This window comes from Mustela lutreola, chromosome 1 (assembly GCF_030435805.1).
Source record: "Mustela lutreola isolate mMusLut2 chromosome 1, mMusLut2.pri, whole genome shotgun sequence".
NCBI lineage: Eukaryota > Metazoa > Chordata > Mammalia > Carnivora > Mustelidae > Mustela > Mustela lutreola.
In genome coordinates this window covers 175,374,371-175,391,782 of record NC_081290.1, presented here as the reverse complement: position 1 = coordinate 175,391,782, position 17,412 = coordinate 175,374,371, and the positions used below count along the sequence as shown (strand labels likewise).

At 46.9% G+C, this 17,412-nt stretch overlaps 1 protein-coding gene across 2 annotated transcripts in view; it reads left to right on the top strand.

The window, feature by feature from the left end:
* The window catches only part of TRPC6 (transient receptor potential cation channel subfamily C member 6), a 113,922-nt gene that overhangs the window by 63,931 nt on the left and 32,579 nt on the right, over positions 1 to 17,412 (top strand). For both annotated transcript variants that reach the window (XM_059179094.1, XM_059179084.1), the window contains exons 2-4: positions 8,147 to 8,921; positions 13,793 to 13,978; positions 15,931 to 16,095. In XM_059179094.1, coding sequence (XP_059035077.1) covers positions 8,147 to 8,921; positions 13,793 to 13,978; positions 15,931 to 16,095 — 1,126 coding nt within the window. The remainder of the gene's footprint in view (positions 1 to 8,146; positions 8,922 to 13,792; positions 13,979 to 15,930; positions 16,096 to 17,412) is intronic.

The following is a 17,412-nucleotide window of genomic DNA, read 5'->3' as shown; positions in this document are numbered from 1 at the left end:
TCTGTCTTCAGAAGGCTCTCTCCGACGCTCAGACTGCATTGAGAACTACTTGCTAAGTTCTGTAGCCCACGGCCCCGTTCCTTTAATAAGAGTCACTCTCCTGTAGTGTTCTGTGGACTGCTCTCTTTTCTGTGCTCTCTTGTGTGTCTTTCCCTGCTGTCTCTCCTGTCACATGTCCCCTGTGCCCAGCACAGTGCCCTGAATGCTAAGGATTTGAGCTGATGAATGAATGATCGAACTGTTGGGCCCGTGGTGGTGGTTGGCAGTTCGAGGGCTGTGTCGAAGTCCATTCCCCATCAGCAGGACAGGCATTCCGGAAGTGTGGCTTCCAGACAAGGTGACCCGTGGGCTATGTCATCCAGCCCTCTTTCCTGTGTGTTCACTGTCCCATGGGTGTGGGCTTGGGGCGACGTGGCGCCTGTGGGAGAGGCTGGGAGGGTGTCCTCTCTGCTTGCTGAAGCCCGTGTCCTAGCTCTGTTAGTGCCTCTGTCGGCAGCTTCAGCGTGTGCCGGACGCACAATTCGACCAATGCCAATGTTCCCGTGACGTCACAGTCCTTCCCTTCGGACCCTCAGCTTAGTCAGAGTGGCTCGTGCTGAGCCTCATGTGGGGAGTAACTTAACGCAGGTGGACGAACCCTAGTTACAGGCCCATTTTTGAAGACGCTGCCTGGAGTCGGATGCAGGTGTTTTCCCGAGAGCGAATAGACGGGACGACAAGCTGAGAGAGATGAGAACCTGTGATTCATGGCAGAAGTTTGTGCACTTGCCATCGTCTCTGTGCACACGTTTCAGCAGCGGTTTCTGCAGGCGTGAACCATGGCGAGGTCAGGGTCACTCTCAGAGCGTGCGCTGGGGGATGCTGGCTTGGCCCCCGGGTCCGCTCTCCACCACGCTCCCCGTCCTCTGCCTGTGGGGGTGGGCATCAGTGCAGACGGCGTGGGTGGCAGCCATGGGCTCCTTTGTCCCTGGACTGAGCCGGGTGCAGCCATCCAAGGCCCCTGTGGGGCAAGAGGGCAGGAAAAGGAGGTCAGCGGACCAGATCGCTGGCTCTCTCTTTGAGGGCTGGTTGTTGCCCTTACTGAAGGCCAGAGACTCTGGGACTGGCCCTTGTCTTACAGTTACCCTGTCTAACTTCAGTGACCGTCTCGTCCTTATGTGACTTCTGGACTGAGCATGGCGCCATGTTGGATTTCCGTAATTCCTGCCACCGTTTCCAGCACCGTCCCGTCCAGCTTCGCGGACCCCCCAGGAGAAGTGGGCCACTTCTCTCCTGCCTGGACTCCGTCGTACACAGAGTGTCCAGGTGGAGAGAGACCAGGTTTCTGTTAATAGAAGCAAACCGTGTAAACCTCTTTCTTTGATGAGATAATTGGGATAAATTTTGCCTGTAGTACACCTAAGCTTTTTAGTTTTCTTGAGGGTTCTCTATTAAGATCGCTCAAAGTAGATGTATGTGCCCAGAGAGCTACCTACGAATGTTCGCAAGTGAGTGGTCCCCGAATGGGAGGGGCTCCCGGGAAACTTACTCTTCCGACTTTGTTATTTTATGAACAATCTGTACCTGTTTCCTTGTTTAATTTACTCTGGTTTCCGTTCTCTCACATGGTCAGGTTTGCTTGCTTGTTTGTTTGTTTCTTTCTTTTAAAGATTTTATTTATTTATTTATCAGAGAGGGAGCACAAGTGAGGGGAGCAGCAGAGGGAGAGGGAGACGAGGCAGACTCCCCACTGAGCAGGGAGCCCAATGCGGGGCTTGATCCCAGGACCCTGAGATCACGACCTGAGCCGAAGGCAGAGGCTTAACCCACTGAACCACCCAGGCGCCCCAGGTTTCTACTTTATAAAAGCAAAATGTCAACTGGCGATAAAAATAAACAAAAATGTGTAACATACACAAGACATGCTGGCTCCCAACAACAGTGACGAGCGGTTGGGGTGTGCTGTCCCTCGTTGAACACAGGAGCGGCGCGATTCGTGTGACTGAGCACACAGGAAGATGGTGTTGGAGGGAATGGGACACCTCCGGGGGGAAGCTGAAGCTGACCGAGTCAAAATCAAGACTTGCTCTTTTGAGAGCCCAATGGGAGTCCCCGGATTTGGGAATACATTGTGAACATGTGGGTATGCTGCGTGGGGTGTGAAGGACACGGGGAGAGAGCAGGAAAGGTTACAGGAAAGGACAAGATCCTTTCTTGGATCTTGTCAAAGGATAGGATCCTTTGCCTGGATCCAGTGGATCCAGGCAAGTCACAGGGATGCCGTTAAAAAGATACGGCTCTCTGTTTCCTCTGTCTGCTACCTCTGTCAACCTGGTGTGTGTTTATGGGGTTGTGTTTGCCTTAATGGGACGCAGTGGGCTCAATAATGTTTGAACGTTATTCCTCTTACGGTTTGTACTGTGTCTTTCCACTAAGCACAGGGGGATCTCCTGGTGAATACGGCAAAGCCGTCCTTGCTCTCCTGGGACACAGAAAACCACTCTCAATGTTTACTGCTCCCTCAGCCCTGAAGGGAAGGCCAGGGATGTGTGTGGCCAGGGAGGAAGCGAGGTAAAAACCGCCTCATTCTTATAAAGTTAGAAGAAAAGTGCTTTTACCATTCATCCCCCTAAAGTGGTCTGCACATTTGCTGGTCGTGTTGACTCTTACTCTCCAGACACTCGCGTCTGATTTTCCCCATGGGTCACCGTGCAGGAACTAGAAACGATGCTTTCACTTGACAGTGTCAAGGGTTTTTGAAGCAAAGAGCCAATCGTTAAGCCACGTACTTAACATAAAGCTTGGTTTGCGTAAGAACTGTTCCATCCGGCAAGGGCACATCACGCTTGACCAGGAAATGGAGGAATGAAGGCGCTTGCTCTCGGCTCCGAGCACACAGTCCACTCGGCTCCGCGGCCACTTTGCGCTGCCGGCATTTTCAGTAGCGACGGACTGTTCCATCCCCCCCTCTCCGGAGCAAGATTCTTTCTGTTTTGCCAGCAGAAAGAATCAGGACAATGAGGCATGTGAAAACTGTTGATTTTCGTGGCCTGGTCAATATTTGTGTACCAAGGGGCATGGCTAGTGAGTGACACTCCTTCCTAGAACTGGTTTTTACGTCTTGTGATAAAACAACTTTTTAAAATACAGACATGAAAATGTAGGTCACTAAAGACCCAGTCATGCTGCATATGGCTAAGTGGATGGAGAAAAATTCTTAATACATATTTTTCTTAAACAGAAGAACTGACTTGGTCAAAGTGTGCCCTTCAGCTGGAGTGAAAATATCTCTTCTGTTGACTGATGTGTGGCTTTGGGTGGCTTTTCCTCCTCCTGGTAGATGGTTCAACTCGGTTTCTTTGGGGTTAAGGTACAGTCCTATAACACAGCCTTATAGACTCTGTTCTTGGGGCAGGAGGCACTTGTAATCCAGCGGCACTGAGGATTGCCTTGAAGGTGTTAACTTGTGAATTCCTTGAGTCGTTCTACACATTCTGCTTTTGCATTTGGAAGGTAGGGATGGAGCCAGAGCACGTGTGACCAGATGCAACGTGTGGAGGGTTTTCAGACTGCAGTTCGGGAGCTGGGAGACAGCCAAGGGTGCGTTTTGTTGGGTTGCCTTGCTGGCAGGCCTCCGTTGACTGCCGGCCCCTGCGAGGAGGCCTGCCCTCCTGTGCCTGCCGCGGCCATGTTCCTCAGAGCATCTCACGTGCCCCTCCCAACACTCTGCCTCGGGCTCCCCAAGCGTCCACAGGGTGCTGGCAACAGGGTGAAGCTAAATAAATCGTCTCTGAAACGTACACTTCTCCGGTGGGTTAATGTTAGTGCTTGCCGCGAGGAGCCGGAAGATGCTTTGAAACGGAAGGAAACATTCTCTGTGGAGATGTGTTTGCTGTTGGTACGAAAGCCGTAGCCATCCGGGAGGAGACGGACAGACCCTTAGGAAGGGTGGCCTGTCAGCGCTGAACCTTCCCTTGTCCAGACAAGCAGGGATTCAAGTCATAAGTCAGGATTAGAATTAAAGACGACACAACTCTACCTCAGTGTCTATTTAGAGGTGTTGTGTGCAAGAATAAAACCCTGGAAACTGGGATATGAGTGACGTTACCGATGATAATCTTTCTTCCTCTAAATGGACAAAAGCCACTCGTCTCCATGGCCGTCCTTGCCTTTCCAGCCGACTAGGCTGCGAGGTGCGAACGCTGGGGGCTTCTTGTTCACAGAAACGCAGACGCCCGTGGCTCCAGCTGAGGCTCCGCCCACATTTGTCACTTCGGTTGCCCTGGAAGGTCCCGTGACATAGGCCAGAGTGACCATTCGGGGTCCCGTGACATAGGCCAGAGTGACCATTCGGGGTCCCGTGACATAGGCCAGAGTGACCATTCGGGGTCCCGTGACATAGGCTGGAGTGACCGTTCACCCACCCTTATCGAAGAGAAAGAACAGTACAGAGACGTGGCTCTTGAGTTCTTGGTAGTTGGTACCATTTTGCATCCATTTGTGCTTTGTTGGTTTTGTCCTAGTAGCACGAGAACTTTCCCCCACGTGCTCACTCCTCGCACTTCCACAAACCCTTCATCTTAGCTCTTTTCTCCTTTGATTTTAGTTTTTCTTTCCCAGCGTGTTATGCATGTTCTGCAGACGCTTTCCCCGCCTCAGGGTCAAGGCTCCTCTGGTCCACAGCAGTGAAGCGGGTGGCGCAAGGAGGCAGGACTGGGTGGGTTCCTAGAAGCCAGAGGAGCGGCGGAGAGAGGGAAGGGGGCTCAGAATCTCCGAGGGACGAAGGGTGGGGTCTGGGTGACCTCTTCGAGGGTCTACCTCATGCATTCTGTTAACGCAGAGATGACGCTGCTCTTCCAGAAGCTCACCTCTGAGAATCACTTTTTGCCAAAACCAACATTAGCAAATTCTTTTGGGGAAGAATTTAGAAAAGACATTGGAATTAATACTTATTTTTTAATGGAAAAGAATATCTACTAAGGTCCACTAGCCTTTTGAGGAAAAACTCTGACATGAAATATAGAGTACAAAATATTCATTACAAAGCAGTGTGGTAGTAAATTCTCTGAATCGTTCGGATCTGTGTGGTCTTTATCAATAATGTCTCTGGATTTAGGGAAGAGAAGATAATGTGTCTGTGAAACCAGCAAAAGTGTTATAAACGACAAAAAGATGAGAATTAAAAACACAAGATCAGAGAAAAACTTTCAAAAAATTTATTAGAAGATAAAGTTAAAGAAATGTCCAGATTCTAAAACAAAAAGCCATCAAAAAGAAAACAACACAAAATACAAAAAATGAAAACTCCACAAATCCAACCAAACAAACAAACACATGAATTAACTGGAAAGTCAGAGAGAAAAGATAAAAAAACTAAACAGTAATCCCAGAATGTCCAGCATCCAAAAGGAGTCCCAGAAATAACCATGACCTTCAGAAACAAAATTACCAGAGACATCAGTCAACAATATTTCTCAGAAAAGAAAAAAAAAATTTCTTAGAAGAGGCCACATTTTTTTTTGCAGATGAAAAGAATTACTGGGTGCACAAAACCGTGGAGGAAAACAGATTCCCTCCAGTAAAAAAACTATGTAATTTATGGCATCAGAGGCAAAGAGAATATCCAGAATGTTATTTCCCAATAGCACCGTAAAAACCAGAATCTAGGGTGCCTGGGTGGCTCAGTCGGTTGGGCCGCTGCCTTCAGCTCAGGTCATGACCCGGGAGTCATGGGATCGAGTCCCACGTCAGGCTCCCAGCTCCACAGGGAGTCTGCTTCTCCCCTTTCATGCTCTCTCTCACTGTCTCTCTCTCAAATAAGTAAATAAAATGTTAAAAAAAAAAGCTAAAATCTAGTAGAATAATTCTTCTAAAATTACTGTCAACCTAGAAGTCTCTATGCAACCAAGATAGCAGTAAGGCTGTTGATTATACAAGGTCACCTCTAGACGTGCAGCATCTGAAGAGATCTGCCTTCCTCAGGCAGCTCCTGGAGGCTGTGCCGTGCTGGAACACAGGCATGACTTGGCGGCGGGGGGGTCCTGGGGTACCCTACACGGGGCACCCAAAGCAAACACAAAGTGCAGAGAATCCCTGGGAGGAAGCCAAAAGCAAGATCCAAAGACAACACCCATTCAAGTCTAGACTGCGTCTAGGTCCAGTTAGCAGACCCCCTTCGTGAAGCTCAAGTTAAACAAATACGTAGTGTGCTGGATGAATTACAAGAAGATTCAGATAGAAGGAGAGTCGAGTTTTGTTGATCTGGTCATAGGTACACAGAGCATGAGGGTATGAATACAGAAAGAGAATTTTTAACCACGGGGGGTCAGGGCACAGGGAAGCAAGGACAGGCACCACATGCACTGTGTGTCGCGACCGGGACCAGCCCCACGTTACTCAAACATCATAGTTACGGGCGAGATCTGTGCTGTGCCTGTGGAGTGATGGGGCCGTGCATGTGGTTGTGTGTGTGCCTGTGGGTGTGTGTGGGAGGGAGGGAGACTGTGAAAGTGAGCTAAATGCTCAGCTTCCGTGGGTCGTCCACAGATAATGACAAACCTGGAAAATTAGAAATCACAGTGTTACTAAGTTATATGGATACAAGGATTGAAATTATTCAATAATCAGCTAAAACAGTTGACATTACTGCCTCGGGATCAGGAAGAAGGGAAATGAAGAACAAAGACTTGCTGGTTTCCTATAACATGTTTGTAGAGTCCTTAAGTTGTACGCACGCGTGACTTTGATAAAATTAAAAATGAGGGCGCCTGGGTGCTCAGTCGTTAAGCCTCTGCCTTTGGCTCAGGTCATGGTCCCAGCGTCATGGGATCCAGCCCCGCATCGGGCTCCCTGCTCCGCACAGAGCCTGCTTCTCCCTCTCCCTCTGCCTGCCTCTGCCTGTCTGTACTCTCTCTCTCTCTCTGACAAATAAATAAATAAAATCTTAAAAACAACAACAACAACAAAACAACACCTCAGAAGGGTGTACAGTGCATGCCTAAGTAGGGTTATAGATCGTTACACAACTTGATATTTAATTACCTTTTTACCCACGGTAGCAATGAGAGAGTCTTTAGAAGGCAATTTAGTTGTTGGCAATATTGGCACCTTTAACATTGAGAAGTTTTAACTTTCTTAAGTGAACAAAGACCTGATAAAGGCGAAACATAGAGACTTTGGCTTTCTGGGTAGATGAAAGAAGAAACTTTGTTTATTATTTCTTACCTGAAACAGACCAACAATCCAAGAAAACTTTGTCTCTAACAGAGAGAAAAGCAGATCTCAGTCTTACACTAGTGTAGTTTTATTTTTATTTTTTATTTATGTTTATTTATTTTTATTATGTTCAGTTAGCCAAACTACAGTTTTTAGGGCAATGTTCAGTGATTCCTCAGTTTTGTGTAACACCCAGTGCTCATCACATCACATGCCCTCCTTCATGCCCGTCACCCGGTTACCCCAGCCCTTGACTCTCCCCTGCTCCAGCAACTTGCCTTTCACCCTATGCCTTAATCACCATGTTCTCATTTCCAGTGATTTTTAGAACACCTCGCAGAGTCTGAGTCCTGCCAATGAAACCTGTGCTGTAGCATCTCGTCAATGCCTACTCTGGAGAAGCTCTCCACCTGCCCCCGACCTCTGTCCTGCACTCCCCACACACACCTGCGCCTGAGTCCTTATTCTCCCATGTTTAGCCTGTAACTTTCTCCTGGAAGCATCGTAGGTGACCTGGCTCGGGGCTTATCATGACAAACGGCAGAAAACAAGGCACTGTGCTGATCCCCCATTTCCCCCGAGACTGTAAGATTTATAAGGACAGAAAAGTTCCTACTTTTCTCACCATTGGTTTTTCTGGGCCTTATACCCTCTGTGACTGAAATACACCTGTTAATCCCCATGCAAATGGCCCAGAGAGATTATGGGAATTGCCAGTTTGCACCCCAAGCGGAAACCTCAAAATTCACAAAGTGCCTGACTTTCTTAAAGGAGAAGCAAGCTCTTGGAATCCATTAACAGATAAACGCATCTTCATGTGCGTTGCAGTGGTCTAGAGACACTGCGGCAGCATCCGATATCCTTGAGGGTTGCATTAGATGAACGGGAGGCCGTCTGGCACAGTGAAATGCTCCTAATAGGATTTGTTCCCAATCTTTCTGCTTTATTACAGCTGGGACGCTGACAGCAGGCTGGCCCACCGGCGGCAGACGATTCTCCGGGAGAAGGGGAGAAGGTTAGCCAACCGGGGACCTGCCTACATGTTTAATGACCGCTCCACAAGCTTGTCGGCTGAGGAGGAACGGTTCCTAGATGCCGCGGAGTACGGCAACATCCCCGTAGTGAGGAAGATGCTGGAGGAGTGTGTGTCGCTGAACGTCAACTGCGTGGACTACATGGGCCAGAATGCCCTGCAGCTGGCCGTGGCCAACGAGCACCTGGAGATCACGGAGCTGCTTCTCAAGAAGGAAAACCTGGCTCGCGTCGGGGACGCCTTGCTCCTCGCCATCAGTAAAGGCTACGTTCGGATCGTGGAGGCCATTCTCAGCCACCCGGCTTTCGCGGAGGGCAGGCGGCTAGCCACGAGCCCCAGCCAGTCCGAACTCCAGCAAGACGACTTCTACGCCTACGATGAGGACGGCACACGGTTCTCCCACGACGTCACGCCCATCATCCTGGCCGCCCACTGCCAGGAGTACGAAATCGTGCACACGCTCTTGCGGAAGGGGGCTCGGATCGAACGGCCTCACGACTACTTCTGCAAGTGTGGCGAGTGCAGCCAGAAACAGAAGCACGACTCCTTCAGCCACTCCAGGTCCAGGATCAACGCCTACAAGGGCCTGGCGAGCCCAGCTTACCTGTCGCTGTCCAGCGAGGACCCGGTCATGACCGCTTTGGAGCTGAGCAATGAGCTGGCAGTGTTGGCCAACATTGAGAAGGAGTTCAAGGTAGGTGGTCCTCGCTGAGTACTTGACCCTGCAGGAGCCGGAGTCCAGGGTACTTTTAAGCTTCCACTGGGCGCTCAGCATTGTGGTAGTTACTGTGGGCAGGAAGTAACTGCATGTGTTCTTTGAACAAGCTCTTTGTCAGAATGAGATGTGGTAAAATTTTTAGAGATGTTCCACTATACACACTTTGTTTGCTCTAGTTCTCATCACAGCCTTGACAGGATACTGGCTGCTTCTCAGAGGAAGGGATGGGGGCACAGAAAGGTGGTGGAGGCTCCTGACCAACGATGGGGGATTGGCGGAGCTGGGCTCCGGGCACAGGCACGCTGTGCTCCAGCTGGGCTCTGTCTCCCGGGGGACGCGTCTGCGTTCAGAGCACGGCGGGAGGTGCTGCTGAGGCCAGAGAGACAAGTGAGGGGGAGGAAGTCATGGCGTGACCTGGGGTGCAGAGAAATAGGTACGGTTCAGAGAGAAGTGGGAGGCGGGGATGAGCTCCGCTAGCCGGGGTGAGCAGCGTTTAGCTCAGATGGGTTCCCAGGGCAGGGAGGGTCCCATGGCATTTCAGCTGTTTCGGGCAGAATGCATGGGGTTCGGGGATGCCGGGCAGGGAACAGCTACGTCAGGCAAGATCAGAGCAAAAACAGAAGCTTGTTTCTGCGAAAGTAGTCCTCATGCAGAAGGAACATGGAGGAGTCTTGTTGCTTGTGCCACGTTCAGAGAGGGTGAGAGCCCGGTACGCAGCCCAGCTCCCGCCGGTCACCTCTTCCCAGCTCGGAGGTTGTCCGGCAGACGCTCAGTTCTAATTTGCTAATGTGTGGGGTGACCCAGCGTTAACGCAGCTGCCAGCTTCACTGTCCCTTTTGAGGAACCGCAGTCACAGCTGCATCCAGCTAATGGTCAGCGGCCGGTGACCTTACCTGTCAGTCTGAGAGAACTTAAAATATGAGAACACATGTCAATGGATTCCTGTGGTCTTACTCTCTCTTTAAAAAAAAAAATGCTTTGTTCGTGTGATTGAGAATTAGCAGTGACCCTTTAGAGCTCTCACACGCGGCTTTTCAGCTGGTCGTAAACGGAGCTCTCACATGCAACTTTCCAGCAGACACGCTTCCTCCTGAACTGCACTGCCCCACACTCTGCTTTTAAATGTCTGATTGTACCCGCGGTGCTTGAAATTCTAGATAGCATCGATTTTGAGCCTTACATGTTTGTCTTTAAGAGGACGAGGAGTTCATCCAGGAACTGAGGGCTACCTGTGAGATACACTAGATGCACTGACGTTTACCTGCAGCCGCATGGGTATTTGCAAATGTCAGGGAAGGCTCTTTTCAGATCTTGTCTTTTTTAATTAAAAAAAATTTTTTTTATTAACATAGAGTGTATTATTTACCCCAGGGGTACAGATCTGTGAATCATCAGTCTTACACACTTCATAGCACTCACCGTAGCACAGCCCTCCCCAGTGTCCATCACCCGGCCACCCTCTCCCTAACCCCCCATCCCCAGCAACCCTCAGTTTGTTTCATGAGATTAAGAGTCTCTTATGGTTTGTCTCCCTCTCTGGTTTCATCTTGTTTTATTTTTCCCTCCCTTCCCCCCATGACCCCCCACCCTGCCTTTCAAATTCCTCATATCAGAGAGAACATATGATAATTGTCTTTCTCTGATTGACTTATTTTGCTTAGCATGATACCCTTAGTTCCATCCACATTTTCATAAATGGCAAGATTTCATTTTTTTTTTTGATGCCTGCATAGTGCCTTCTTTTTAAAAAAATATTTTATTTATTTATTTGAGAGAGAGAGAGCACAAGCAGGAGCTGGGACAGAGGGAGAGTGAGAAGCAGACTCCCCGCTGAGCAGGGATCCTGAATGTGGGACTCCATCCAAGGACCCTGGGATCATGACCTGAGCCAAAACCAAGTGTCAGATTCTTAACCAACAGAGCCACGCAGGTGTCCCAGATCTTTCCTTTGATGAAATGAAATAAAATAACTGTGTTTTCCCGAATGCTTGCTAAATGCTGAACACCAAGCTAAGCACTTTGCACATGTAGTTGAGCACTTGTTTAATCTCACCAAACCTCGGTTTTCTCATTCGTAAAATGGGAATAATAGTAGCACATACTTCGTAGAATGGTTCTACCCTATCTGAGGTCACCAGCTAACAAAGGAGGATCTGTGGTTTGATTACAGGTTTATTCAAGTATAAAAGCCCCAGCCCCTAGCCACTCTACTTGGTAGTGGGTCTGGGAAACATAAGCGCTTGCGTCCTTCCTAATCTGTCCCCAGGGCCCTGACTGACTATTGCACGAAAGGGGTAAAGCTGTTTCCTTGTGACTTCATATACTCTCTGACCTGGTAGTCAGACAGTTTGGAAGTAGCACAAGCCATTCTCAGTTAAGCATAGTTCGTTGTATCCGGCTGCCCTTAGAGAGCCCGTCCGCACCTGCGGTTAGCAACGTGTCATGTGTAGATGTCACTAACCTGGAAAGGAAGCTGCTTGGCAGGGTTCCCAGACAGGAGCCCGAGGAGCTGCCTCGCACGTGCAGACTTCCCCCAAATATTACCTGCTGACTAACATCCGGCGCCACTCGTAGTCCAGCGTCTTCCTCTCCTGGTTCTTAGGGGTCTGTCCGTCCCAGGCACACCGGTGGTTTCAGGATGAAGGAGACAAGCAGCAAAGCTGTGGCTCCAACAGTAAACTCTGCCACTCAGGCTGTGGGACGTCAGGGGACCTCAGAGCTTTGAGTGCAAGATGGGAGTTGTATTCGCCTTCCTTGCTTCCCACATCTTCAAAGATCAAAACAGAAACGCCTTCTACAAACAAGAGACAAAGTGGCAGAATTCTTCAAGGCAGGGGGTTTGGGGCCAAACAGAGCAGGAGTTAAAGCCTGATTTTGATACTAAGTGTCTGCAGTATCTTGGACACATTATCTAACCGAAGTAAATGAGACGACTGTGAAGATTACGGGAGAAGATGGGATCCATTTGCAGGGCAACAAGCCTGAGTTAATAGGTTTTCTTGAGGAACATGGGGCTATAAATGGTCTCATTTCAAGGAAGAGAAAAAATAGGGAGGAAGTATTAGGAAGACCTGAATGCAGATGTCAGTGTATATGAATTTAGTTTTTTTTTTAATTGAGGTGTCGTTGACAGTCAGTGTCGCATTAGTCTTAGGCGTGCCACACAGTGGTTGGGCAAGTCCACGCCTCCTACTGCCATCTGTCACCGCACAACGTTATTGCACGACACTGACTGCGCTCCCTGTGCTGTGTGCTCTTCCTCCCGTGAACTGTTCGTTCCGGAGCTGGAAGCCTGACCTCCAGTCCCCTGCCCCCGTTTTGCCCAGCCTCTGCCCTCTCTCCTCTGGTGATCGCCAGTCTGTTCTCTTTTGATGGGTCTGTTTCTGCTTGTTTTGACTCTTAGATTTAACATATGAGTGTTTGTCTTTCACCGTCAGACTTATTTAGTGGAATACCCTAAATGGCGAGATCTCATTCTTTTTCATGGCAGAGTAATATTCCATGGGGGGTATAGACACCCCTTCTTCATCCATTCACCACTCGTGGGCACTTACCCCACTTATACACTGTAAATAACTCCTGTAAATAACACTGCTAAAATCAAGGGGTGCACATATCTTTTCAAATTACTGTATTTGCTTTTCTTTGGGTAAACATCCGGTAGTGGCATTACTAGATCCTATGGTATTTCTATTTTTAATTTGTTTTTAAAGAATTATTTCTTTATGTTGGGGGGGGGGGGGCATGCACACACATGTTAGAGCAGGGGGAAGAGCAGAGGGAGAGAATTTCAAGCAGACTCCCTCTGAGCTCAGAGCCTGACAAGGGGCTTGATCCCATGACCCTGAGATCATGACCTGAGCTAAAACCAAGAATCGCTCCCTTAACCCACTGAGCCCCCCAGGAGTCCCTTACGTTTTTGAGAAGCCTGCAGACTGTTTTCCATTGCATCTGTACCAATTTGTATTCCCAACATTGCCAACAGTGCATGCAAGTTCCCTTTTTTCTACATTCTTGGCAACACATTGTTTCTTGGTTTTGTGGTTTTAGCCATTCTCACAGATGTAAGGTGGTGTCTCATTGTGGTTTTGACTTGCATTTCTCTGATGAATAGTAATGTTGAGTATGTTTTCAAGATGTGAATTTTTGACATTTGAATATTATCTAAACTTTTTAAATCTTCCCAACATAATATTAGGCCATCAGCAATAAATTAAAACAAAAAATATTCTTAAATTTCCTTTTCTCCAAAGAAAAGAATCTTGATTTTCAGAGTTTGTATTAGATCTTGTCTTTTGACCCTGATTTTGGTTTAGTTCCTCAGTAACAATGTATTAAATAGATAAATCACATATATTTGTTTTTCTCTGGAGCTTGTCCAAATGTCCTGTGTTTCTCAAGTTTACCAACCGGGTTTACAAGATCTTCCAAAGATCTTTCAGATGTGGGTTATGTCCTTGTGTGAACATAAGAGATACTATGTATGCAAAGTAGTATGATCAGGCTGGTGGGAAGTTGCTTACTTTGTATCTTTCCTGACCACCCCCCCCCCCCCCCCCCCGCACAGAGTTTGGCCGATTACATGACTTTTACATAGCTTGGATTATGTTTTAAAAATCTCCTTTCTTTGGATACGAAGAAGATCTTTATGATGATAAGATAGTTCAGAAATTACTCAGCAGCACAGCAATTAATGCACATTAAAAGAACAGTAAACCTAAATAAAGATAGAATTTTCCCATTTGTTTTCTCTACACACAGTCAAGTCCCTGATAAATTCCAGTCGGTAGCACAGCACATGTGCTACTTCTCTGTTACTGATATTTGTTCTGCTTTGTCTGTCCTAGAATGACTACAAAAAGCTGTCAATGCAGTGCAAAGACTTTGTCGTTGGACTCCTTGATCTGTGCAGAAATACGGAAGAAGTAGAGGCCATCCTGAATGGGGACGCTGATGTGTGCCACAGTGGGGGAGATCACGCTCGTCCAAATCTCAGCCGCTTAAAACTTGCCATTAAATACGAAGTAAAAAAAGTAAGATCAGGCCTGATGCCACATTTACATCATTTCCATTTTCCTTGGTGCTGGGTCAGGATGAAGGGCTGAGTTTTTCTAATCTATAGGTGCACAGGGGAAGTCCTCTGTAATCCAAAGAGCCTAGCTGTGAGTCATTGAACCTACTGTACATGCCCGTCTATGAAATCTAGACTTATTTATGTCATGATTGCTGCTTTCCTTTTACTTAACCAATGAAATAAAAATGATTGTGTGTGTCCGGATTATAAGGTATTGGTTAAATGGAGGAACATCAGTGCTTGAGAACCAGTTCCATTTCCCATCTGTTGATGTGTTCCAGGACCTAAGCCCTCCATCCTTCCAATGTTACTTGTGGGGTACGTTCAGTCTTGGTTTTAATGGAGTGCCCACATTTGTGATTGCTTTCTTAAGTTAAATATCTTTAAAAAGTCAGTTTTTAAGGATAAATTCTATAAAAAAAAGTCTGTATGGATTTTTTATTACATAATAAAGTAGTCTAATAAAAGTCATACATGCTTATGGTAAAGAAGTATAGACATGCACCCTTTTTCCCTTCACAACTTTTTTTTTTTTAGGATTTTACTTTTAAGTAATTTCTATACCTACTATAGTACTTGAACTAATGGCCCCAAGATCAACAGTCACGTGTTGCAGGGACTGAACCCACCAGGCACCCCTCTATATTCCCAATTCTTAATGGAGAGTAGTTAATCCCTATTATATTTCTCTCCACAAATTTGTGTCTTGGACATCTTCACATCTCAGTCAATAAACATCCATCTCATCTTTTCAAAGGCTGTGTTGATATATTATGGTTCCCTTTAATCAGCTTATTATCAGAGAGTTTATTTTTTTCTTTCAGGTTTTTGTTAATTCAAAATATTTGCTAAGTTTCCCTTCACAGAAAGTGTGCCAGTTTATATACATGCCGGTGGTGTATCAGAAGGCTTATTTTTTTTATACTCAAGATGTGTGTTGTTAAATCTTACCATTCTGAGAAGATAAACATTGTATCATGTTTTAATTACCTTCAAGGTTAATCATCCTTAAGTGTCAGTAGTTCCTTTATCTAACTTTTCAATTTTTTTAAATCAATTTTTATTTCACATTATTGTTTTTTGTCTATCACATAATGTTGCCTTCTGTCATATGTGGCATTCATTTATAAAAATAAATATGTGAGAAAAAAATTCTGAAAGATAACAAGTAGAATTTAATTATAAAGTTTTCTCAATTGAGAGAGTTTATGGCACAGGAATAAAAATACATCAACGGTATAGAATACATAGTCCAGAAACAGACCCATATACCAGTGGGGGTAAACAGGTATAGCCCTGTAGGTCAGTGTGGAAAAGGTGGCCTGCTCTCTTATTTTTACTTTTTAAAAGATTTTATTTATGTATTTGAGAGAGAGAGAGAGAAAGAGAGAGTACGAGCAGGGGCAGCAGCGGAGGCAGAGTGATAAGCAGGCTCCCTGCTGAGCCAGACTGGAAGCCAGGACCCTGCGATCATCTCCTGAGCCGAAGGCAGCCACCCAGGTGCCCTGTGGTGTGCTTTTTAACAAAAAGGATTTAAACAAATAAATAACAGTATTTAAACATCTGGGCCAGTAAGATCTTGGCATCACTCTTTCAAGATGGGAAAAGACATGTAAGAGTCCTTGTGCACAGCGTCGATGAATCTTTTTATAATATGAAATTTCCAAGTTTTTCCTGTGCTTCCAAAGAAAGCCCGTTAGTCATAAAGAAAGAGTTTGATAAATTGGAATCTTCAAATTGACGTAATACCTATTAGAACCTCCTGCTGCCTTGTTTGATGCCTGTTAACTGGGTGCTTCACGTTTATTCTTTCTCCAACGGTATTTTTCACAGGAGATCACAGAACGCAATACTAGAACACAGGAAAGGGGCTCCTGAACTTTTCTCTAACCACGCTGTCTCCCCTGCTAGTTTGTAGCTCATCCAAACTGTCAGCAGCAGCTTCTGTCCATCTGGTACGAGAACCTGTCCGGTCTACGGCAGCAGACGATGGCGGTGAAGTTTCTGGTGGTCCTCGCGGTGGCCGTGGGATTGCCCTTCCTGGCCCTCATCTACTGGTTTGCCCCGTGCAGCAAGGTATGTCTGCGAAGCCTGCCCATGCGCCGTCCCTCGCAGATCTGTCCCACTGTGCAGGTCCGGGCCAGCCTCCCCTACAAGAAAATCTCATGGAAGCCACAGCTGGGCTGAAATAATATTAATGTTTTTAATATTACAAAAATAACATCTATTTGCTATAGGAGATAGAGGGGGAAAGTGATAGAAAATTAACCTGTAATCCCACCACAGCTGGATCGAGAAAGAAGACCGAGTCACTGTTGAGTGGATTTCCTTTCCATCTCCTCTGGAGGCGCGTCGGTTCATACATTGCTATTAAATTTAATGGGGTCATAGTATGCATGTGCAGCTATCTCAAATACAATCCTAAAAGATACTTTTCTTGTCTTTTATTCCTCTGCTGGCAAAGTTTGAGATGAAAGTTCTTTTTCTTGTGTTTATTTTGGTTACCATGACCAGATAAATCTTATTTTAAATAAAGAACAATCAGACAAACACTAATGTGACACTTGTGGCAGCGAAGAATATTTGTTTTAGGGACAGAATACACTCTAACAGGACAGCAAAATCCATCTGCCCAGACTTTGGTGGAAAGCCCATGTTGGAGTGGACCCCCTTTCCTGAGTGTGACAGTTCGGTCTGGAACACAGTTGCCCTGTCGTCATGCGGGAACAGGCACAGGATTCTGTCCTGCGTTAACAACAGCCTTACTCGTGTTTTTGAAGCCACATTTCTGGAATGGCTAAGTCTCAGCTCTGAGAGTCAGACTAATAATTCCACAGCTCTGTGGCTAAGACGTCTCTCGGGCCGTCCATGTCAGTCGAATCCTCGCTGTTCTTGACATGGCAAGCTCGTTTTCAGACACCGGCAGCAGGTGGATCCAAACACCTGTGTCTCCATGGCCAGTGTGATGTCTTCTTGTTACTTAGTCACACAGTCGCTGCGTTAGCTCTCAGGGACCTTTCCAAGTGAGCTTCCTGCACAGGGGGAGTGACCAGGTTCCTTCCAGTGCCACAATGGGAACTGCTGGAAACAGATTCTTCCTGGGGGCAAAATCTGTCATTTCCCTTAAAACATAGAAGGCCCCCAAGTTGAGCTTTTATTTATTTTATTTATTTTAATTTTTCTTAATATTTTATTTATTTATTTGACAGATATCACAAGTAGGCAGAGAGGCAGGCAGAAAGAGAGGGAGGAAGCAGGCTCCCCGCAGAGAAGAGAGCCGGATGCGGGGCTTGATCCCAGGATCCTGGGATCATTACCCGAGCCGAAGGCAGAGGCTTAACCCACTGAGCCACCCAGGCGTCCCAAGTTATAAGTAAAACATAAATGATGAAA